Source organism: Rhinatrema bivittatum, chromosome 8, assembly GCF_901001135.1.
Source record: "Rhinatrema bivittatum chromosome 8, aRhiBiv1.1, whole genome shotgun sequence".
Classification (NCBI taxonomy): domain Eukaryota; kingdom Metazoa; phylum Chordata; class Amphibia; order Gymnophiona; family Rhinatrematidae; genus Rhinatrema; species Rhinatrema bivittatum.
In genome coordinates, this window is record NC_042622.1 from 163380503 (window position 1) to 163404525 (window position 24023).

General features: G+C 46.2%; 1 protein-coding gene across 3 annotated transcripts in view; it reads right to left on the minus strand.

Annotated features, from left to right (window-relative positions):
- SMG6 (SMG6 nonsense mediated mRNA decay factor) overlaps window positions 1-24023 on the minus strand; it is a 387710-nt gene that overhangs the window by 320504 nt on the left and 43183 nt on the right. For all 3 annotated transcript variants that reach the window (XM_029611072.1, XM_029611073.1, XM_029611074.1), the window contains exon 8: window positions 6169-6381. In XM_029611072.1, coding sequence (XP_029466932.1) covers window positions 6169-6381 — 213 coding nt within the window. The remainder of the gene's footprint in view (window positions 1-6168; window positions 6382-24023) is intronic.

Genomic DNA, 24023 nt, shown 5'->3' on the forward strand with positions numbered 1-24023 from the left:
TCCCCTGGGGGATTACAATCCGAGGCTTTGGTGGGCTGAAGGGACTTGCCCAAGGACAAAAAAGGGGCAGCAGCAGGATTACCAATTTCATACTTCGTTCCTTCAGAACTCTGGTGTGAACACCATGAGATCCTGGTGATTTGTTACAATTTAGTTTGTCAGTTTGCTCCAGCACCTCTTCCAGATTCACAGAGATCTGCTTCCATGGTTCTGCAGCTGGCGGATCACTCTATTAAGAGAGTAACACACTAGTCTGAAAGAAAAGAAGCATTCTTCTGCACTTCCCCCTCCCCTAAATTGCAGGATCCTGAAATGAAAATTAAAAGAGAACCTTACAAATGCCACAATTTGATATTGTTCAGTTTGTCACAGAAAAGTCAAAAGTAAAAAACAAGCTAATCAGAGGGTAAGTCATTGAGAATTAGACTACGAGCCACTGGGGACAGAGATTGAAGATATATTTCCCAACGTTTCACAAAGTTCCTTTTCTTTTTAAACAATTCCATTTTTTCTGTGTATGTATCCATAAAACAAGTGTGGTGAAGCAAATTATGAAACTGTTATCGTTGGTAGATCTTGGGAAATCCAGTTTTGCAACACTTTTTTGGCAAGTAAAAATCGCTAACCTACAACACCACTGGACATATTTGCTGGGAAAGGATATACCCCTAGTATCATCCAAAAGAAACACTTTGCCACTGCAAGTGAAAGAAATCCCACACATTTTAAGCAAATATTTGTGTACATAGTTCCAGAACAAACGAATACATGGGCAAAACCAAAACTGGTGACCAAGTGTACTACGAGGGTCACCACTTTTAAGGCATTGCCCACTTCCTTGGTTTCACATCTTGCTAGCTTGAGCAGAAGCTACATAGAATCTATGCAGGAACTTGAATTGAATCTCCTGAAGAGGAATAGGTACAGAGAGAGATAATGCACGTGTAAAACATCTCTTATAATAAGCAGGAGCTAAGCTGGGGCCTAAATCTTTATTCCAGATAGCCACCTTAATATCCCAGAGAGCAGACTGATATTTGTTTAATAATTTATACTAAAAAGCTAATCTGCGACGGGTGGGGTCATCATATGCAAAAAATCCGCTAAAGTTTCCCAAGCATGACTGTGAGGATCTGGCAGAGTTAATGACTGTACATAGTGACGCAACTGCAAATAAGCACAGAAATGCTGAGGTGGAAGACCATAAGTTTCTTGTAAGGTCTGAAAAGATTTTATAACATTAAAGTCATCTACCACATGAACTATTGCCTTAATGTCCTTTGTGTGCCAGTCCATGAATTTCTTATTTTGCATACCAGATAGGAAATCTTTGTTCCCTAAAATGGGTAAAAAAATTAGTAACCTGTCTAGGAAATTGCAACCTCCTGCACACCCAACGCCAGGCCGCTAGAGTAGGTTGTATTAATACACTATGGCAAAGAGGAAAGGAGAGTATTTGAGGTGTTTTATGTAAGATGTATGAGAGTTGCAAGGGTTTGATTTGAAGATGTTTGATCGTCAAGGGAGATTAATATTGAGTGTCCATAATCCAGTCAGCTGCATACCGCAGTTGACAGGTCTAGAATCAGCGGAAGCCACGTTTCCAATAACTCTGCCAGGTCAACCTCTCTGATGTTTTCCGGGAACCCGATGAATCTAAGATTTCCTCTATGAGATCTATTCTCCAGATCATCAATTGTATGCCCTTGTTTCTCTGTCTCTGATTTAAGCGCTGCAACTTGGGCCTCTAGCTGGGTCACACGATCTTCTGTCGTCGATATCCTCGATTCAGCTTCCATCAGCCTGAGTGTCTAATCTGATAGTTACCGGTTGATCTCTTCAAACGTTTGGCAATGCTTGTCGAATTTGACATCCAGTACAGACACCTCTGCCTCCACCATTTCTGTCACTTTCCCATCTTGCTGTTCCAGGGATGGGGGTGAGCTAGCCGCCGGCGCCATTTTAAGCTCAGTTTGTCGAAGCTTATCTGGGCCGCGCCTCTGGGGTTTCACCGCCATCCACTCCAGCTTGCTAGCTTTACACAATGAGAGGTCAGCAGTGTACGGCAGTGGATCTCTGCCCCAAGTGTGAGTTCAGGAAAAGAAAAAGAATAAAAATAGCAGCGTTCTGGAGGGAGGGAAGACAGAGCTCTGCAAGAGCACATCCTACTCCTCCACCAGGTCACGTGACCTCTTTTTCTCCCTTTTTAAAGTTAAATAATGCAGGTTTATTTTTTTACACTAACCTCAGTTGTCAGTAGACTGGACTATAATGCTATTAATACTCTCACCATACTATGTCCTATCTAATTCAATGCTTTCTCTCTGTTCTGTATATATTTTACCCGTTTCCTGTGCATCTGATGAAGTGGACTCTGTCCTTGAAAGCTCATGCCTCTATACATTGGTTAGTCTATAAGGTCACAATCCAACAGGTGTGTTGCAAATTAATTGCAAAGGTCCATGTAAAACAAACCAGAAAAACACAATTTAAACAAGAAAAGTTCAATAATTCCAAAATGCCAAATCCCCCAAGACAGACCGTGTTTCACAAAGGCTGCATCTGGAGGGACCAATTACATGTGGTAAAATAAAGCAGCATTACATTCTTGAGAAATGTGTCCCATTAGATACCTCAAGGGGAGTTTCCAGAGGATAATTTGGGGGTTGAACCAATTACAAGGTGTGAACACATGAAAAGTCTCTTGGGGTTATTTAGTCTGAGGCATTCCATCAAGATTCAGGAATGATCCCTCAATATAAGGAGAACTTGTATTTAAACGATCAAAGTGCAGCTGAAGCTGGTACAAAGTTAAGCAAGAACTGTCCAGCCAATGATTTTAGGCTGGACACTTTTCTTCTTAGTAATTTAGTATAGGCCTAGGGAAAATTTTAGGAAGTAGGATTGGGGGAAGTAAAGGAAATATTAGAATTAGTGGTTTTTATTGTGTATTATTAGTGTGCTTCTTTGTTTTAAGATATAGGTAATGTATGTATTCTAATGTTGTAAACCATCATGGAAAGTCACAAATGGAATGTCGATTTAAAAGTCTGGAATTCAACTAACTTGTGCCACCACATGGTTACTGCCGTATACATGAACTCTCCAATCTTATTTCCTGGACTTCTGCTATTTGCAAATTAATAGTTGATTCAGGTAATGTGAAATCCTTCACATTTGCTCTTTATTTAAATTCCTTTGAGCTACCTGGGCTTTTTCTACACTTTCTCTTTCAGGATACTCTAATGTCCCAGTTTTAACAATATCCTTGGAAGATACCTAACTCCTAACTATGCGTTCCTGAACTGTCAGCTCTTTCCATTATTTACTTTAATGACTGCACTCATTGCTGTCCTAGTGTTTAAATGTCACTACAATGTGCAGGGTGTCAGTGACACATCTCAGGACCAGCAGATACCTCATTTTGAGAGTTCACGGGGAGGTAGCTCTTTGGGGAGGTCTCTGATCTTGTGTGCAAAAGAAATCTTGCAGATACAGTGAGAGCACGATGTGTACATGGAATAAGCAGACCAGGCAACATGTGATGCATCTGTTTGAAGCACAGCATCCACAGCAAGACAGAGGGGACCCAAACCAGATGCAGTTTCTGAGCCACACGGCCAGCATCCCTCCTTCCAGAAAACAAAGTCTGACCTCCAGCAGACGAAATGCTTCTGGTTCTTTCATTTGTCACATGTAAGGAAGAGTTTTCTCTGTGTCAGATGTGATCTACAGGGTAGAGAAGCAGTCTCTGTCATGTGTGTGTGTGTGTGACCGTGACAACGAGGGTCTATATCTTGCTAAAGAAGAGGAGTTATCTATATCATAAAAAGGGAGGATTTTTTTTCCTCTGGAGATAGGGGCGCAGTCTGACATGTGGGGCTAAAGAGTTATGGGAGGAAATGTGGGGCAATTCCTCTTTCTTTTCCAGGGTAGAGGAGCATGCGCTTGCTGTTACACTGGGAGAGTAGTCTGCTCATATTGCACTAGAAAATGGAGAAACTCAGATAGCAGCATCTACTACACAAATTCTCATCTATGTCCTAAAATAAAAAGCCACCAGCAAATGCTCAAAAATGATGTAGCCAATTTTTGGAGATGTTCTCAACAGCCACAAGCTCTGCCAAATAGAGAAAGTCATGCACAGTTCATGCCACAAACCCAAACCTGGCTATAAGGCGGCTGGTAATGTCCTGTACAGCGAGTGCAAGAGATCTAAAGAGCAGACACACCGAGCTAAAATGTCTCAAATTATTTTGCTTCTATTTGAGAAAATAAAACGTGGGTTAAGCAGAAGCAGGCCAGAGGGTGAGTGTGGCTGCTGAGGTGAGAGCTGGGCGCTGATGCATGGCTTATGTCACGTCGCAGGCCTTGAGATGCTGGGAATGTGGTTTTGGTGTTTAACCAGCCCCTGCTGTACCCTGGCACCCTCTGCTTCCTCCTCGCAGAACCTCTCTACTGAAAGCAGAAGAAACCCGTCTCAGCTCGAAAAATGAAATACTCAGGGGGAAGGAAGGTACTAAAGTGGTTTGAAGACCAAGGTCACAGTGCAAGTCAACGAGGAGGCTGGGGGGGGGGAGGGGTTGCCACCCTGGGAACACATTTAAAGCACTGAAAAGGATGAACATGTGAAAACAAAGAGCAGAAGCTGAGCTGGTATGAGCCAGTTTGCAAAAGAATCTTACTCCTCCTCTCTCCACCCTAGCACCAAGTAGAACTCACTCACTCCCAGGCGGGATTCCATCCCTCCCTCCTATGACAATAAGTTGAAATATACACAGGGCTAACTGCAGGCCCAGCCTGTCCATCCAGTCTAAGTGCACACTGAGCTACCAGCATTTGGGCCCGAAGTCTGGGATACAGAATCTCCATTAAGTGATTGTAGTAGGCAGAGCAGATACTGAAGTTTACAGCAGATCATTTTCAAGACATTGTGTGTATCTAGGGAATGTCAGATGAGCTCTCCTGCCTATTTACTGCAGACACAAAGCAGAGAACGGACCTAAGAGAGAAAAGGCCTCAAAATGTGTCCTATCACTGACCATGTGACAAAACGAAAGAAGAAGCCTGCACAGTGTGTGTGAGGCAGGGATGGCAGCCCCCCCCCCCCCCCATAAAGCCCACCACGTGTAGGGCAGAAGCATCCCATAGCCACCCCAGCCTCAAGCACAGCACAGTATGTGTGGGGCAGAAGTGGTAGCTGCAGGTCCCCCCCCCAGCCCTCCCCCTCTGGCATGCCCACCCCCAGCATGTTGCTCTTCCCTTCAGGGCATTAATCCCTTAACCTGGTAGGCTTCAATAAGTTAAATGTTCAATACCTAAATCAGCAGGCTAGCAGAAAAACTACCACCCCCCCCCCCCTGTGTTTTTGGTACTTTAATGGAAAAAAAAAAAACACCTGAATTTTTCATGCTTTGTAGCTGTTTGAAAAAAATCTTAATAGGCCTGCTATGCTTTCTGGGGTAAGGAGTACTACTGCTCCCACCACAAGGGCATAAGAGGTGACAGAGTAAGACAAAAAGCTGTCCACAACTCCTGGAAGTGCAGCCTGCAGCATGAGCCCCATAGGCTCAGAGAAACAGCACCACACAGTGGCAGCAAAGAGAACACTGCCAGATAAGGCCTAGGCCTGCAGCTCTCAAAGCAGAAGTACAACAACTGCAACTTCAAACCCAAGTGAGCCTATCTGAAGAATTAAAGTTACATTTATGACAAATGCCATAAAAAGGTGGGGTATATAATTTTTAGAAGGAAAGATTGTGAAAGTGTGTGCATGGGGTAGGGATGGATCCTGAGGGAATTTTTAATGGCAATTTGCAATTGTATGTGGCATGCATCACTAGTTTAGTGATTTAGGTCTAGGCTGAAGGGCTGCACGTGTAATCAATGTAAATACATTTACACACTGCTTTTATTTTATGACCTGGCCAAACATCTACTAGCCCCCATTAATAGGTCGAAAGTGACACATTAGGAACCAGTGGCCTAGGCACAACACACGTTAGCACTGAAAACACAAATGTGGTCCCAGGAGGAAAGGGAGATAGGCAGAAGACCTGGAGAGACAATACTGTGGGGTAGGAGAGGAGAGAAACAGACAGAAGGGGCAGGAAGATACGTGCAAGGCAGGGAAAACTGCTTAGAGTAATATGAAAAGAGGTCACTCACGTCACTGGGGCTGAGGCTCCCCAGGTCATTGTCCTGATCGGAGTCTTGTCCAGAGCCACTGCCCTGAGAAGAGAAGGGGTGTGAGGGGTGGATCCAGATTTCCAGTCGCGTGGTGTCTTCTACAGATGGCCAGAGTGTGGACCTCTTCCCTCTCCCCCACGTGTTGGGGCTGAGTTCCACCTCTTGCTGCTTCTTGTGCTCCAGCTGCTCAGCCTGAGGTCAAGGAGATACAGACATTTTACACGGTACAGTCCCTCCCAAAATGTCGCATAACCCAGTGAAGCCAAGGTAAGAGAATCACGAGAAGCAGCCTGGAGAGGAGATGACAGAGGGCAGTTAGAGTGGAATGGGTGCAGAGGAGACCCTTTCAGATAGCTCCATGTTTTAGCACCAGCAGGGAGCAAACTGAAAACCAACTGGAGAAAGTATTTTTTTTCACTGAACACAATCAAACTGTGGAATTTGTTGCCAGAAGATGCAGTCAAGACACATAGCATAGCCGGGTTTAAAAGGAGTTTGGACACATTCTGGAGGGGCTCAGGGAAACCACTGCTATCTCTGACAGTGAGCAGCAAGGAATGGAGCAACTCTTTGGGATCTGGATCGGCCCCTGTTGGAAACAGGATGCTGGGCTTCATTGATGTTTGGTCTGACTCGGCATAAAAAGTATTATTTAACGAACTTCGTACACAGCCTAGAAAAACAACATATTACTCAAGCGGTTTACAATCAGAACAATCGTGTGTTCTCAGGCATATCAACTCTTTCAGTGACAGAGGCGATACCACTTTGGCCGGCTCAGTAAAGATACTGATAGTGTGCTTGCAATGTCATCCAAACAGTGTGTTATAAGAGAGTGTAGTATTCCCGAAAGTTCAAAGACCATAGATTTGGGTATTTGTCAGCAGAAAGTTTATTCAGGTTTCATATAAATAAATATCATGGATTAGGGAAGTGTCTCCCCCACACAGGCCGGGTTTCTCTGGGGAGGCCGAGTCAGGAGGGACGAGGTAGGGACAAACAACTTACATCAAATCAATGGTGGTACTCGCAAGGGACGAGGTAAATACATGTATCTTACACATCAAGTCCGTTGTAATGTTTGCCCTTAAAAGTGAAGCCAGAGTATGCTGGTTTACTCCATGTTTCTGGATTTTAATACTGTAGTATATGACACTAGAGAGACTGCAAACACATATAAAGTTCTCCCCTATTTGATACTATGTACAAATACTGTCCTTGCGCTCCACTGTTTCACTGTTAAATTGTTAACCCATGCTCCTATGTTATACTGTTCCTACAATTGTTTTAATGTTTCAGTGTAAAAATGGTACGACTCCCGTCATGCTATTATCCTGTTATAATGTGAACCGATGTGATGTACCCCAACGAATGTCGGTATATAAAAGCAAACAAATAAATAAATAAATAAAATTTAAATTCTGCTTTTTCAGCATTACATTCAGGTACTGTAGTAGTTATTTCTCTGTCCCCAAAGGGCTCACAATCTAAGTTTATACCTGAGACAACAGAGGCTAAAGTGACTTGCCCAAGGTCACAAGGAGCCTGCTGCTCTAACCACTAGGCTACTCCTCCACTGACATCAGATCAGAGGAGGATGAAAGCTGACCAGAGCACCTTGGCAGAGACTTGCTTCTCAGCTTTAAGTAGCTCACACACAGGTGTTGTTTCTTGTTATAGACTAAAGCTCTCCGTTGCTTAGAAGTTTGATTCCATTTTATGAGGCAGAAGATGGCTGCCTGCACTTAGCTGGGTGCCCAGCAAGCAGTCACAGTCAAGAGCTAGCTATTCTGCTTAAAAACAAACACCAAGACCTCAGACTTCCTCTTCAGCTGAGCTGCCAATCTCATCAGGATGTCATTGTGAAAGCAGCTGATGCTATGACAGTCATATCTAATTGGCCAGAGATAGTCTGTTGCATCAGCAGAGCCACAGGAGAGCTTCTGGTTATATATTTATTTATTTAACATTTTTATATACCGAGATTCATGCAGAATTTGCATATCATCTCGGTTTAGAGAGAAACATCCAAGGGCTGTTTTCTGCTTGCTAATCATGGCTTAATGAGGCTTTGCTGGGATATTACCGTGACTAGATCTAGACAATTTTAAAAAACCACTAAACTCAGGTAAAATGGCCCTCCACAAATGTGGCTAAATGAGGACAGAAATTAAGCCTTGGGTAATCTGTGGGAATCTGCACAGAGCAGCAGTTACACCCCTAAACAGAATATTTTTGACGACTGCCAATTTGGTTTTATAAAGCAATTTTAGTCACACTGTTAGATCTTATGAGGCAGAACATGGATAAAAGCTTGTCTGGCTTTTTATTGAAGCTGCTTTTGACATGGTTTGTCACAAGATACTGTTTTTTTTTTGTCAAAATAGTTTTTATTAGCCAGGGTGGCAGAGACAACCAGCAAAAACACCATACAACTTGTAAAACACAATACGTAAGTGCATGAGTAGAACAATACAAACATGGTAGAACCAGCAAAACTCAAGGCACTGCCCAGCCCAATTTTTCGTTTTCCCCCTCCCCCTAGGTCCCCCTCCCAGAACCCGAACCCCCCTGCCCCAAACCCCACTCATTCATCCAACATTCACACCTTACTGCCCCCCCCTCCCCTGCCCCTGCACCTTAGAGGACCACTTTAGAGTATACCCATTGCGACATAGTTCCTCCTGCAACGATTTGGGGAAAGTAGTAAAACAATTATCCCAACAAGCACAATACATGGAGTCAGGTCGCCTCTTGCCCGCCAAGTAGTCCAGGCGTTCCAATTGCGCCAAAGAGGCCATTCTTCCAAACCAGGCGGCCAGGGTAGGCGCAAGCAACGGCTCTGTCCAGCCAGCCAGGATCGTGCGACAGGCCATCAAAACAGCAACCCTCTCAAAACGGGCCTTAGCACAGCTGCCAGGTAAGTGTCGAGGAGACATACTGGAAATTAGCATCCGGGCATGAAGTCGCAGGGACCCACCTATGCATTTCCCCACCACCTCCAGCACTGTCTGCCAAAAGGATTGCAGTGATGGGCAGGAAATCAAGCGGTGCACCAAGGTACCATCAGCAGCTTCACATTTAATGCAGGTAGGCGAGGTAGCCAACTTCATCCGAAACCGCCGAACATCATCATAATAAAGGGCATGAAGAAGCTTAAACTGAAGCTCCCGGAGACTGAGATCAGGTAACAGCTTATATAAGTCCCGACACCAGCTGGACATCTGCCTCTCCGTGATCGGAGAGTCCAATACTGTGGACCACCGAACAGCCATACGTTGCACTGGAGCAGCATCCCCAAGCTTCTGTCCCAGTCTCTTCCAGCTGGTGATGGTGTTCCGGAGATACGCCGTGTCAAAAACGGTATTAGCAAACCGTATTTCAGCTTCAAGCGCCTGACGTGTCCAAGCAAAGGCAGTCAAGTAATGGCGGGCCTGGAGATAGGCAAAAAATTGTTTGGCAGGCAATTGGAAGGTCCGCGCCAGCGCAGCAAAGTCCAGCAAAGTACCTGAAACAGGATCATACATATGAAAGGCAAACAGCACCCCCTGCTCTGCCCAGTAACGAAAGACTGCTTTACAATCACGCCCAGGGAGAAATTCCACATTATTTAAAAAAGGGAGCAGCAGAGATCGCCCACCCGATAACCGATATTTTCTCCGCAGCCAGCGCCACGCTTTGATACACGGGGTTAACAGAACAGCAGGATAAGACACTACCCTACGCTGATCCACCCTCATTTGAATAAGATTCAGTGGAGACCCCGGGGTAGACATACGCTCCAACATCCCCGCATCACAGTAACGATAGGACCCCGTTAGCCATTCCCCCACGAACCTCATCTGGCAGGCCACGTTATAAAGCCGGAAATCCGGCAAATTCAACCCCCCACATTCCCGCGGGTATTCCATAGCCACATAGGCCAAGCGTGCCCGTCGTCCCCGCCACAAAAACGTTTGTATGGCAGAGCGGAGGCGGCGCACCTCGGCTACCGTCAACCAGCAAGGGAGCATGTGTAAAATATATAAGAGTTTAGGCAGCAACACCATTTTTACCAAGGCGCCCCTGCCAAAAAGGGAGAGGGGCAACATTTTCCACAACCCCAATTGATCCTGGAACTTGGCAATGCAGGGAGCTATATTTAAGGAGTGCAACTGCCTTAAGTCCCGCGGGATCACTACCCCTAAGTACTTAAGCTTGCCAGCGGCCCAACGAAAGGGGAACTCCCCCACCCAGGTAGCAGAAAGGGTCTCATGTAAGGGCAGGGCCTCAGACTTATCATAATTTATTTTTAGACCCGCAACCAAATGGAACCTGTCAAATAATTGAATGATGGCGGGTACACTGGTACGTGGGTTCCCCACAAATAATAACAGGTCATCTGCAAACATGGCCAACTTCAGGGGATGCCCATCCAAACTTAGACCACCAATGTCTTTTGCACGCCGTATACAAATGGCCAAAGGCTCCAATGCCATAACAAATAAGACAGGAGATAAGGGGCACCCCTGCCGCACCCCCCGAGAGATTGGGAAAGCCCCAGTGGGCAGACCGTTAATCAAGATAGTGGCGCTAGGTTGTTGATAGAGCACCTGGAGCCATTTGAGGTACGCCCCAGAGAACCCATATTTGTGTAGCACCCAAAACAGGTATTCCCATGAAAGCGAATCAAACGCTTTTTCCGCGTCTAAACTCAAGATCAGTGCTTCAGCCTCTGCCTGATAGCTTAATGCGGCTATCAAACGTCTCACATTCCTCACCCCCTGACGACCCTGGATAAACCCAGTTTGGTCCTCATGAATGATGCTGGGCAAGACGGGAGACACCCTGGCAGCTAAAACCGAAGCCAGGATTTTGACATCTACGTTGAGCAGCGATATTGGGCGATAAGAGCCCACCTCCGCAGAATCTTTCCCAGGCTTAGGTAAAACTACGATAACAGATTGATTGGAGGCCGGCGTTATGTGACCAGTATGGAGTAGATCAGCGTAATACGCGCGCACAGGCTCAAGCACCCCAAAACTCAGTATTTTATAATATTCAGACCCCAACCCGTCGAGGCCCGCCGCCTTGCCCAGGGAAAGCTTTTTGATAACCGCATAGATTTCTTGAGTAGTGATTGGACTATTCAGCATTTCTAACTGGTCAAAAGTTAACTGCGGCCAAGGTAAGTCCGCAAACATCGCATCAGCGAGGCCCTTATCCATTGGCTGGGAGGCATATAGGGTCGTGTAATATTCTAAGAACCGATTCGCTATACCCTGCGGAGTTGTGTGGTGCACCCCATTCCTATCTTTAATTCCCACAATCGAGGCCCGCTGGCCTCGTGGTCGAACCAGATGGGACAGAAGCCGACTGGCACGGTTACCATACTTATACAGCTGGTAACGGTAAAATCTAAGGGATTTAGAAGCCCGCTGATGCAGCAAACTATTCAGAGCCTCCCGCGCCCGATCCAATTGGGCTTTAGCCTCCTCAGACAGAGCCCCCATATGAGCGCTTTGGGCCGCTTTAAGAGCTCCCGTAAGCCTCAAAATTTCGGCGTTACAGCGTCTATTTTTCTTAGCCACATACGCAATAATGGCCCCGCGCATGACCACTTTCCCCGCCTCCCACACAGTCGATGGGGTAACCTCCGGGGTCGTGTTGTGCTCTACATAGTCCTTCCAGCAGGCCTGCAAGTACACATGAAATTCTTTATCTAAGTAGAGATCAGGCCGCATGCGCCATGAGTGCGGGGGTCGAACCGTGAGCCCCCAATGCAGAACCATGGTCACTGGGGCATGGTCAGACAATGCAATAGTCCCTATATTAGCCTCCCGTATTTTAGCAAAGCACTGATCAGAGACAAGCAAATAATCCAACCTAGAATATACGTTGTGCGGGTGAGAAAAGTGAGTGAAATCACGCTCTTGCGGATGTAAGATACGCCAAATATCCAGCAATTGGAGCTCGTGACAAAGCAAGTTTACCCCCTCCGTATCCTCCCCTCGGGAAGTGAGCTTGGAGGGTGCATGATCGAGCTGACGGTTGGCCACTATATTAAAATCCCCGCCCACTACAAGACTGTAGCCCGAAAACTCGGTCAGGAGAGTAATCAGGGACACAAAAAACCCCCGGGAATATACATTAGGGGCATAAACAGCACAAAAAACAATACGTTGTTGGTACAAGGTGCCCGCCACTAAAACATATCGACCCTCCACATCCTGGCAAATCCGTTCCAGCTGAAACGGTAGATTTTTGTGAATAAGAATGGCAACTCCCCTTTGGCGCCTATTATAGGACGAATAATATGCTTGACCCACCCAATCTCTGTTTAATTTGGCGTGTTCCGCGTCCTCCAAATGCGTCTCCTGTAAGAGCGCTACCTGCGCTTTCATACGTTTAAATAAGGCAAATAATTTGGTCCGCTTAATTGGGGAGTGGATACCATCCACATTCATAGTAACAATTTTAACTGGCTCCATTACGTTATAGCAGGGACATAGCCAGTGTGAAAAAGGGGAGGGGTTAGCCGAAGCCGCCCCCTCCCCCCGCCCCAAGTGTTGGAATCCCTCCCGGCCTCCCAGCCTAGGCCTTGAGGGGAAGTTGCAATCCATACTCGTGTCAGCAATAGAATATGCATAAACCAAAATCCCTGAGTCCTCTTCCCTACCCCCCCCCATCCCTGAACACTCATACACACATACATACAACACATCCACGCCAACAAAATAAGTTTCCCCCCGCGGGTCCCTAGGGCTCAAACCAATAAGCGCCATAGGAACACCCTTGTTCTCTCCTACTCCCATCTCCTGCCCCGCTCCCCCCCTGCCGCTGCCGCTAACCCTAAACAGTAAATGCTCAATCCCACCTAGGACCCCCACCCCCCAACAGCAGATACCTCCATGACGGCCATCAGGTAAAAGCTAATAAAGTCCACAGAGTCCATCCGTATATATTAGGCCCCGAAGCACCTAGGAAAAACTCAGTGGGGTAAAAGTCCCTTCCCCGCAAGAAGCCCAACCTCTCGGAACAAGAGGCTCCCGGTCTCATCACTGAAACCCCACGATCCAGACTTCTGAACCATAGCGGGTGAGAATCCAACAACGAAGTTCCACGTAACAAGAACTGGAAACATTGAGGTCGGTGGAGAGAAAAAAAACCAAGAAAAAGGACAAGAAAAAGGCCCTCCCAACTGCGATGCAGGCCTCAAAGGTTAGGCTCCTCATTCTCCAGCCGCAGAGGGAAGGCTCGCCACGAATCTTTCAGCCTCCTCCCTAGAGTTGAAATACAAGGTTTTATTTTCATGCTGGACACGCAGCTTAGCTGGGTAGAGCAGGGCAAAGCGAATCCCACGCTGATAGAGTGCCGTACAGGCCGGAGCCATCGCCTTCCTCTGCGCCGCCGTGGCGGCTGAAAAGTCATTAAATAACAACAGCTTGTGGCCCTTATATTCCACCTCCTTCTTTTGGCGATATGACCTCAAAAGGCGAGTCTTATGGTCCCAATTAAGGATCCTGGCCATGACCGGTCTCGGGCGCCCCAGGCCATCACGCATGGGCCCCACGCGGTGTACCCGCTCACATTGGATCCCATCTCCAGGCAGTAGGAGGCCTACCTGCTGCGGGAGCCACTGCTCGACAATTTCCTTAAGGTCCCCTTCCTTCACCTCCTCTGGGAGGCCAATGATTTTCAGGTTGTTCCGGCGTCCCCTGTCCTCCTGTTCCTCCATCTGAGCCAAGAGCTCTTGCTGCCTGCCCTGCAGACCCACCAGCCGCTGCTCCGTCGTGGCCACTCGGTCCCCCAGGTCGGAAAGAAGGCCCTCCGCGGTGTCCAGGCGCTTCGCATGGCCCTCCACCGCCGATTTTATATCTTCCATCGCCGTTTGTAATTTGTAGAGGCGGCCATCCAGCGCTTCCGTGACTCGCTGCGAGATTTTTTGCAGGGCCTCCTCGGTGACCGTAGCAAGTAGGGGCTCTCCAGGCTGGGCTGCCGCGGCCATCTTGGCTACACGCGGTCGGTGCGGTCGGCGCTCAAGCTTGCTCCGGGCACTCGATCTGCGCATCACCCGCGGGTCCGCTCGGTCTTTCAGCTGTGCGGCACCACTTCCAGCCCTCGATCGCGTAGTCAGTGCGGCGAAACGGCAATTTTTAAAAGGTAAAATTTGCAGATACAGGGGAGCGGAGCCACGGAGCTTTCCCCCTTCACTTCCGTCTCCCTCGCGTCATCGCCGGAACGTCACAAGATACTGTTAATGCGCATTGGTGATGTGATACTAGGGTGGCTAATGTCTTTTTTGCAAGGGAGAAAACAGCAGGTACATTTGGGGGATCACATTTGGGGTTCAAGGAGCACCTTGAACTCAGTGGTACCTCAAAGCTCTGCCCTGTCCCATGTTGTGTTTAATAATATTTACTTTACTTCTGTTATGCAACATTTTAACAGATTTTTTAATGTTGATTTACAGTTGTTTATCCATTACAATACAAACAAACAGTAATAGATTTTTTCTATTAAAGACTGGAAGATTGAAAATAAATTATTGAATACCCATAAAACAGTAGTGTTGTGGATTTCATATGAACCTTTACTACAGAACCTTTTGTATTTAACTTTCGAGAATGTCCAAATTCCTATTGTTTTGAATATATGGAATTTGAAGGCTCAATCAGATTCTTAACTGGAATGAAAAAAATCAGACTGTAATGGTTACTAAATCTGAATTTTATAAACTAAAATTAAGATGATTAAAATATATTTCTTTAGCAGATCTTAGGTCTTTAATCCAAGCACTGGTAACAAACAAATTGTATTATTGTAATGGGTTATTTTTAGGTTTTCCTGAGACAAGACTACTTCAACTGGTGCAAAATATGGCTGCACACGTGATTACTGGTGCAAAAGTAAAGGTTCAGACTTCCCCTACCTTAAAGGAATTGCACTGGTTGCCAATAAAAGTTTTGAACAGTTTAAAATTCTTGCTATAGTGCACAAGATAGTTTACAGACAAGCATCCCCTAGTTTTATGAAGCTGAATAAATATTTTCCAGGGAGGAATTTGCAATCATTTTTTTTTTAAATTTAACATATTTTTAATAATACATGTAATAAAACAAGAAAAACAGGAAATAAATCTTCAAAGAAGATACAAACATAGATAAGGCAATATTTAACTATTTTAGCCTATATAAGTGAGAGAGGAGCTAAAGCAGAAAATAAGATAAAATGAGTTTCTCATATAGAAATTTGAGACCACCAGCTAAACCATTTTATCTGCCATAATACCTCATTACATTAGCTTACTTGGTACTCACAGAAGTTCCCATAGTTTATCTATTAGAAAATGATCCACATGGAATGAGTCAGAAAAAACAAGTTTGTTATTCTGCTAACTAAAGATTTACATGGGAATTTGAGAAAAAAATTTGCACCCATGTCAATTACTCGTTGCTTATTGTTACCTACAGGACTGAGTAGCCCAGGAAAAATCTATATATATCTTTTGGCCACTGAAAAAAACTTTACACTGAAAATATTTGAAAAGTATTAAATCCTTCTCATTTTCTCTGAAGAAAGATAGTAATAGAATAGCTCTAGTTGGGATATCATCCATAGAAGATCTAAAAATATAGAAACCCCTGGACTCCCTAACATTTCCCCTTCCCCTTGCAGTGAGAACTTCTCTTTGATAGTATATCAGAAAGAACTGGAACTTTACTTTCATCAAGTGATAACACTTCACATAACTATTTTTAAATAAATAATTCCACAGACAAAAACAGCCTAGAAATAGGGAAATTTAAGAAACGCAAATTGAAAGGTACAGAGATGGGTGACCAAAAATGATAAAGGTCATGAACAGCTCCCCTATTTGAAAAGGCTAAAAAGGTAAGGGCTATTCAGTTTGGAGAAGAGACGACTGAGGATGGATATGACTGAAATCTGTAAGATCATGAAAGGACTTGAATGGGTAAACAAGAATCGGTTATTTACTCTTTCAGATAATACAAGGACTAGGGGGTACTCCATGAAGTTAGCAAATCTGAGAACATTCTTTCACTAACACACAATTAAGCTCTGGAATTCAATTTCAGAGGATATGGTTAAGGTAGTTAGTGTAGCTGGGTTTAAAAAAAAGATTTGGATAAGTTCCTGGAGGAGAAGTTCATAAACTGCTGTTAATCAAATTGATTTAGGGAATAGCCACTACTTATTACCTGCATTAGTAGCATGGAATTTATTTAATGTTTGGGTTCTTGCCAGGTACTTGTAACCTGGATTGGCCACTGTTGGAAACAGGATGCTGGGCTTGATGAACCCTTGGTCTGACCCAATTTGGCAACTTATGTTCTTATGAAAGTTCTCATTTTTTTTAACATTTAAAGTTGATTATGAATAATAAAGTTATCCTTTATAAAGGAAGAACAAGAAGTTTGAATAGAAATCATATATGAGAATTATCTCTGAAACTCTTCCTTCTACTTCACAGAGCTTTCTCTCCTGCTCTCCCATCTTAGATCTAATTTGAGAAACAAAATCAAGCACATGGGAAACTGAATGAGAAGTTTTTATTCAACTTGGCATCTAAACACCACACATTCAACACAGTCACATTAGCAGACTTCTATTCTATCAATAGAATCACTCATTGGAGGAATAATCAAAGGGAGAGGAACCCCTCCTAAATTCTCCAACTGGGCCTCCAGACCTGAAGGCGTTTCCTCCAACTGGACTTCTGAGGCATAAGTCAATACCTGCTCTGGATGTGTGGAGGCCAGAACTGTTACAAGGTGTTACTAGAAGGCAAATAGCCTTCAATAAATGACATAGCTGCAGGTTGAGAGGGTAGCAAGCTTTCCCCAGGACTTAATGAAGTCTCTGAAATGGAACTCTCATTGTTCAAGTCTCTACTGGCCAACTCACCTCAAAAAAAGAACATGGCTGTCCATGGGGCCCCAAATTGCTGCAAGAGCTGAATAAACCATGGAAGCCGGTGAGGATGACCACGGCTTAGTTTTCCTCTCTCTCCTCATTTTCGGTGACTAGAAGTGTGCCGCTTCGGCAGTGCCCTGGCAGCTGCACACCGCATGGCCCTGAAGGGCACAGTATGATGTCATCAGCCCAGCCAGAGAAGGGGGAGGAAAGACATCAATAGCTCACACAGTCTTATCACCAGCACCACAGTGTTCCCCTGGCTGGTAAATACTCCATTCCTCCTCAGACTTTACATTCTTCAGGGCAATTTAATCTTCCTGTGCCATCTTTTTGTGAGTATAGGCTTCAAGCCACAAGAGTAATGTAGTATTCATATGTTGGCCCAATGCTCACTTTCTAAGGGCAGCAGCTGACCACTAAGTTTATAGAACAGTTGAAGGCTTTAATGTTTGGATAAACTTTTATTTAAATTTTGGTCTTGATGTTACAATTGTTTAATTATTTGATAGTTCTTAAGTTCATGTTTTTATGTTTTGACTTTTCTATATTTTATGTAAGGTGAAATTACTACTTACCTGAAAATTTCCTTTCCTCTATGTTCAGTTAGGCCAGGCCAGGCCATCTCACTTGGGTTGTGTATGCCTACCAGCAGAGGGAGACAGATTTACAGGCTCACTGATGTCACTCCTCATATAGCCTTGCACTGACACCAGTCTGCCAGTATTTCTGCAAAAGCTAAACTGCGGACAAATTTAAAAAACCAGATAAATAATATATTTTTTTAAACTACCAGAAAGGTATGAAATCAAAGGTCCAAAGAAGAAGAGAAGAGCCAACTACCCCCAACCCCATAAGCAGGGGCATGTTTTTCTCTTTATTTCTAACCACAGAGAATGAGAAGTCGTCTAACAGAATTTGAATTTCTTCCTTTACAAATAAACAATATAGCATCAGGAGGGAGTATGACCTGGCCTGACTTCTCAAGAGGAAAGGAAATTATCAGGTAATTAGTAATTTCACCTTCCTCCATGTTCAGTCAGGTAGGCCATCATGCATGAGATGTACCAAAGCTATTCCCTATGCGGGCGGGAAGCTGCTCCAGCCCCTCGCAAAATTGTCGCTGCTAAGGAGATCTCCTCCCTGACCTGGACATCTAAATCGATAGTGCTTCGCAAAAGTATTTAGTGCGGACCACATCGTGGTCTTTATAGATCTCTAGCGGAGACTCCAGCTGAAGCTCTGCTCAATATGTAGCCTGCACTCTTGTGGAGTGTGCTCTTGTTTCAGCAAGGGCACCCCTACTGCCACATACCCTGCCATGATCGCTTCTTTAATTCAGCGTGCCACTGTAACCTTCAAGGCCACCTAACCATTGCACACTCCATCAAACAGCATAAAAAGATGATCAGATTTCTGAATACTATTAGTGACTACAGACACAGCAAAAGATGGCGACACACATCCAAAGGACAAAACAGCGCATATTCCTCTGCATCCCAATGCTTATCCAAGATTGGGAAGATGACCACCTGATTCATATGAAAATTCAACACTACCTTTGGCAGAAAGGAGGGACCCGTACAAAGCTGCACCCTTATCCTGAGTAATCAAAAGAAAAGGCTCTCTGCAAAGAAAGTGCCTGTAACTCAAACACCACCAAAAAGGACAGCACCAAATTCAGATCCTACAAGGAGATGGAATTTGCATCAGCTATCAAATGCATTTAACCCCTTGCAAAAAACAGACACACATTGGAGTGCGATGACAGCACACGTCCCTGCAGCCTAACTCTATAGCATGAGATCACTACTACATTCACCTTCAACGTATTAAGGACTAATCCCTTAGACAGACCTTCCTGCAGGAATTCCAGAATCTGTGCCAATGAAGCCCTGTCTAGAAAACCACCACACTCAATATACCTATTTTCAAACACACGCCATACACGTATATAAGACAAGGAAGTGGCTACCACAGCCAGAGACTAGCCCTTCTTCACCAAACATACTCTCTCACGGGCCAGACAGTAAAACAAAGGACTCGATCCTCGTGTGCTATGGGACCCTGAACGAAAAGATCCCTTAGAGATGGCAACCACAGGGGACTGTCACACACGAGGCATACAAAGTCCACGTACCATGGCCACAGAGACCAATCTGGAGCCACCAACAGTACTAGACCCAGATGCTCTGCAATCTTCTGTACCACCCTGCCTTTCTTGGGCTGAGGAAAGACATCTTGGTTTCCAGCCACACCTCTATCTTTATTTAAAAATTTCTGAATTGCTTATGCGTAAGCATTAAAACTGTACAAGAAAATTATTAAAGCATGAATGGGATAACAAAAATTCAAAAACATAACTTGCACACTCCACAGATCTTGCTCCATCAAGCTTTAAAGGTTTTCAAAAAATATTAATAGGCCTGTCTGAAAAGGAACGTTTTAAGCAAGTCTTGAACATCTTCATGCTGTCTACCAAATGCAGAGCCTCTAGAAGAGAGCTCCAAAAAAGCAGTCTCTTGTGGTAACAGGAAGAGCATGCTGCATAGATGAATATCTAAGAGCCCTCTCTGTGATCGATACCAGAGGACTTCACGCCCCTCCTGCGATTGAAGAACCTGGGTACTTTCACATTCTGTTCCATCGTCATCAAATCCATGAACCACCAACCCTAACGTTCCACTAAGAGGCCGAAGGTCTGAGAGAGAGAGAGACCACTCCCCCAGATCCAACATATGACAGTTGAGATAGTCTGCCTACCACAATGTGGAAGGCCGACAAGGCCTGGAGATTCTTCTCTGCCCAAGGCTGGAGCAATTCCATCTCTGAGACAGTAATACTTTATCCACTATTTTAAAAAAGGAAACCTGATCTGAACTGGGGGGGGGGAGGAATATAAGTTTACTAAAGTCAAGATATCACTGCTCACCCTGATTTTTAGTAAAAGATATTTACCACCCGGATCTGAAAGTTGAAAAATTATCTCATCAGTAAAGGAATCTGAAGTCAGGATAACCACACCCGAAAATTTAGTACCCATAGTGCTAGCTGCAAAGAATTTATGCGGATAATCTTTATGAAAGAGGAAATGTTCATACTTTTTCCGTAAATGGGTCTCTTGAAGGAAAGCAATAGTTGCATTATGGTATGTGAGTTTGGCAATTAAAAGTTGGCATTTCCAAAACACATTAAGAGCCTTTACATTCAAGGATAAGATCCTGGCTGTCATTTTTGCTTACTAATGCCAAGGCAAAACTTTATGTACCCTGGTGCCATAAGCAAGTAGTGCAAGCAGCCCTTTCAAAGACTGTATATATAGAAAGGAAAATCAAGCATAAATACCCTCCCAAAACTCTGAATTTGATCCACCAACTCCTGGGGGCCATAAATGACCAACCAACATGGAAATAGAGCAGAGCCCCCCCAACCATAATATTATGCAAAAAACAAGCAGCACTATATTCCAACTGAAAGAGTATGAAAATACAGAAAGAACTTTACAGTCTAATACTGCACATTAAACTATGCTAAAAGAAAGAGTCCATAATTAGTAACAATTAGACTCAAAGAGAGTCCAAATGAGCTTCAAAAAGGAGAAATCCGCAATGCCTGTCACCCTTGGTCAGACATAGCCGAACAGGAGTTCAAATGCCTGCGGAGTCTCTTGCCTCCTTTTCCAACACACTGCCATTTCGGGAAGGTATCCACCTTTGTCGCTTCAGCCACCATCTTGGGAGCAGTAAAGCTGAAGGAGATATTAGCTTTTTTGAACGCATCCCACTGCTTCCATCACGGTTTTCACACAAAATATGGTGACTTTAACCACAAAGAGCAATCCAAAAGAGAAAGTCCATCGGTTTCAAAGGTGGGCATCTCACAGCACTTGAGTAACTTCGTGCAGTTCATAGCGCTTGCGGAGAGTGGAGGGCGCTAGGTCCTGAAAGACAGAAACGGAATGACCTACCCAAGTCAGTTCCATCTGTTTCCGCACCAACTCAAAATAAGGGAATTTTGAGCAAAACTATGTAGGCACGTTACAATATCTCTGACCCGGTTGACATTTTTAGATCCAAGTGCTCTATGGGCTCTTTCAAGCTTGACTTGAGGAGGATGGCTATCAAACATGGCTGTCTTCCCTTGTAAAGAAAGTATGTAGGTGCATAAGTTTTTCGCCACTGACATCACCTTTATAATCTCCTCATATAGGCTTCCACTCTCTGAAACCCACACTCAAGCATCCCCCCAGCCCCCCTCTCTTACCTCCCATGCTGTCACCCTCCCCTCCCCCATACTCCTCCCCCCCACCGACATCACCTTCACAATCTCCTCATAAGGCTTCCTCTCTCTGAAACCCACACTCAAGCATCCCCCCAGCCCCCCCCTTACCTCCCATGCTGTCACCCTCCCCTCCCCAACACATAGGCTCCCTCTCTGAAACCCACAAGCATCCCCCCACTCCCCCTCTTACCAACCAAGCTGTCTCTCACCCTCCCCCACACCCCCGCTCCTCTCTCACACAACATTCTCTCTCACCAGCATCCCCCTCCCCTCATATAGGCTCCCTCTCTGAAACCCACTCTCAAGCATCCCCTCCACCCACCTTCTCTTACCTCCCATGCTTTCTCTCATACTCTCCTGCTCTCTCTCACCCTCCCCACCCCCCACCCCTCTTACCAACCATGCTCTCTGTTACCCTCCCCTCTCTCACACACATTTTCTCTCACCGGCATGCCACGGGACGCCCTCCATTCGCGGTGAAGATGAAGGCCCGGGAGCACCGTTCGTGGTACATGGGGGGCCTTCCATTTTCGCCTTGAGCGGAGCAAAGTCCATTCATGGCACACAGGGGCCTTCCCTTTTCGCCGCAAACGGCGTGCCAGGCCTTCATCTTCACCGCGAACGGAGCACGTCCTGTGTGCCGCGGGACACACTCTGTTCTCGGCATGCCAGGGTCTCCTCTGCTATTTTCTGCCGTGCAGCGATGCCCCCGCTCTCCGTGCGCCACCTGTGCCCGCAATGACTTTGCTGTCCCGCGATGGCCGCTGTCAGTGCGCTTCCAGTTTTTAATTCTCTTCCGGCGAGGGAGGAAATCGGCGAGGCGACGGTGGAAATCTGCGGAAAGGGCAATGAGGGAGGAAATCTGCGAGGTGAGGGAGGAAATCTGTGGGAAGGGGGAATTCTGCGCAAATTCTACATTTCGCAGTAGCGCAGAATTCCCCCAGGATTAGTCGGAGGTAATCTTGGTCCTCTCCTCGTAAAAGAGAGCCAGCCAACCCCTTATTAGCAGCACCAAGGAGGGACTGGCCTCGCCTCATTGGAAAGACTTTGTTCCACCCACACCCTGGGCGGTATCGTCTCTGCCAGACCGGAGACTGCAAAAGGGCTGACTCTATGAGTGTTGCCTGCTCAACAGTTGCCTGGACGAAGAACTCGACGATCTAGAGGCCCGAAACCTACGATTTCCCCGAAACCATGTACGAGAGGGAAAGGAAGGCCTCACCTTGGACTTATCTTCAGGCAACCTGTGAACTTTGTTCTCCCCCAAGGATTTAATCACCTCCTCCAACTCCTTACCAAACAGCAATTTGCTCTTAAAAGGCAGCGCGCCAAGCTCTATTTCTTAACCAAAGGCGTCTGTGAGTGAATAGCGGACATCATGGTTCTACCCGAGGTCCACAGCAGATCGTACAATGCATCCGCAGCATAGGCCACTATGCCCTCCAGCCGCGAGGGACTCAGTTTCTGAAAGGGCCTTATCCATCTGGAGCTGCTGCACCCAACAAAGGCCTGCCCGCAACATAAGCGGGTATAACTTGTCCATGGCCCTGCTCACCTTCAAACCAGTGCCCGGAGTGTCCCACTCCCTGAAGAGCAGGGCACTGACCGACATATGAAAAGGGAAAGCCGCAGCGGGACCCCTAAGCCCCAGCATCACAGGATCCACGGCCCTTTGTATCGTGCTCTCTTGCGGGGCCTCAATACCTAGCTCCTCAAGCATGGCAGGAATTAGGGGGCTAGTTCTTTAGTGCGAAACAAACGCACCAGTCTGGGATCCTCCCCCGCAAGCCCCGGCACATTAGGGTGAGACTAGTCTGGGTCCTGGTCGTCCCCCCCAGCGGGAGACTCCCCCGGGGGATCAGATGCCAGTGGGGTAGCAGGGGAGGAATCCCCAGTTGAGGGGGGGGGTGCCCCTGACCATACTGGCCGAGCCCCCTTGGAGGTCCCTGACCCCTCACGGGCCCCAGGTCTTGTGGAAGCCGCCAGGGCCACCTCTGCCTGCCACGGGCACTTGCTCCTCCGGGCCCCGAAGGAAACCCCTTTATGGCTGCGGTGTCTGGTTGAGTGCCCTGCTTTAAAAGGTTTGCTAAGAAAGCGAACAAAATCGGCAGAAACAGAGGAGGAGGAGTGAGAGCACTCTTCTTCACCTTCCCCCCCCCCCCCCCCCGAGGAGAAATCCCCAGCCATCTAGACATGGCCCCCTCCACAGCCCTGAGGCTGCGGCAACAACGATGGGGGAATCTCCCTCCCCCTCCACAGGCCGCGCGAATGCAGCCAAAATGGCCTCCATTCCCCCACTAAGGGGGAACAGGTCCCCCCAGGGGCTTCTGTGCCGACGCGAGCCTGCCAGGCTCTTGGCGCGAAGAAGGCATCCCCCTAACAGCTGCTCCGGAGGTTCCCTCCCCGCCGGGGAAGCACTCTGAACAAAGGCTGTCGCGCGAAAGTCTAATGCGCACAGCCCCACAGGCACCACAGGCTGCACCAGGCAGCATGGTCTGCAAACCCGGACCGAGAAAGGCAGCACCGAACAAACAGCAGGGGAGCCTCTGGAAGCAAGAGTTGGGACGCGCTGAGCCTACCTGCAAACAGCCGAAAACAAAGTCTTTTTTTTTTTTTTTAAAACACTTTATTGAGTG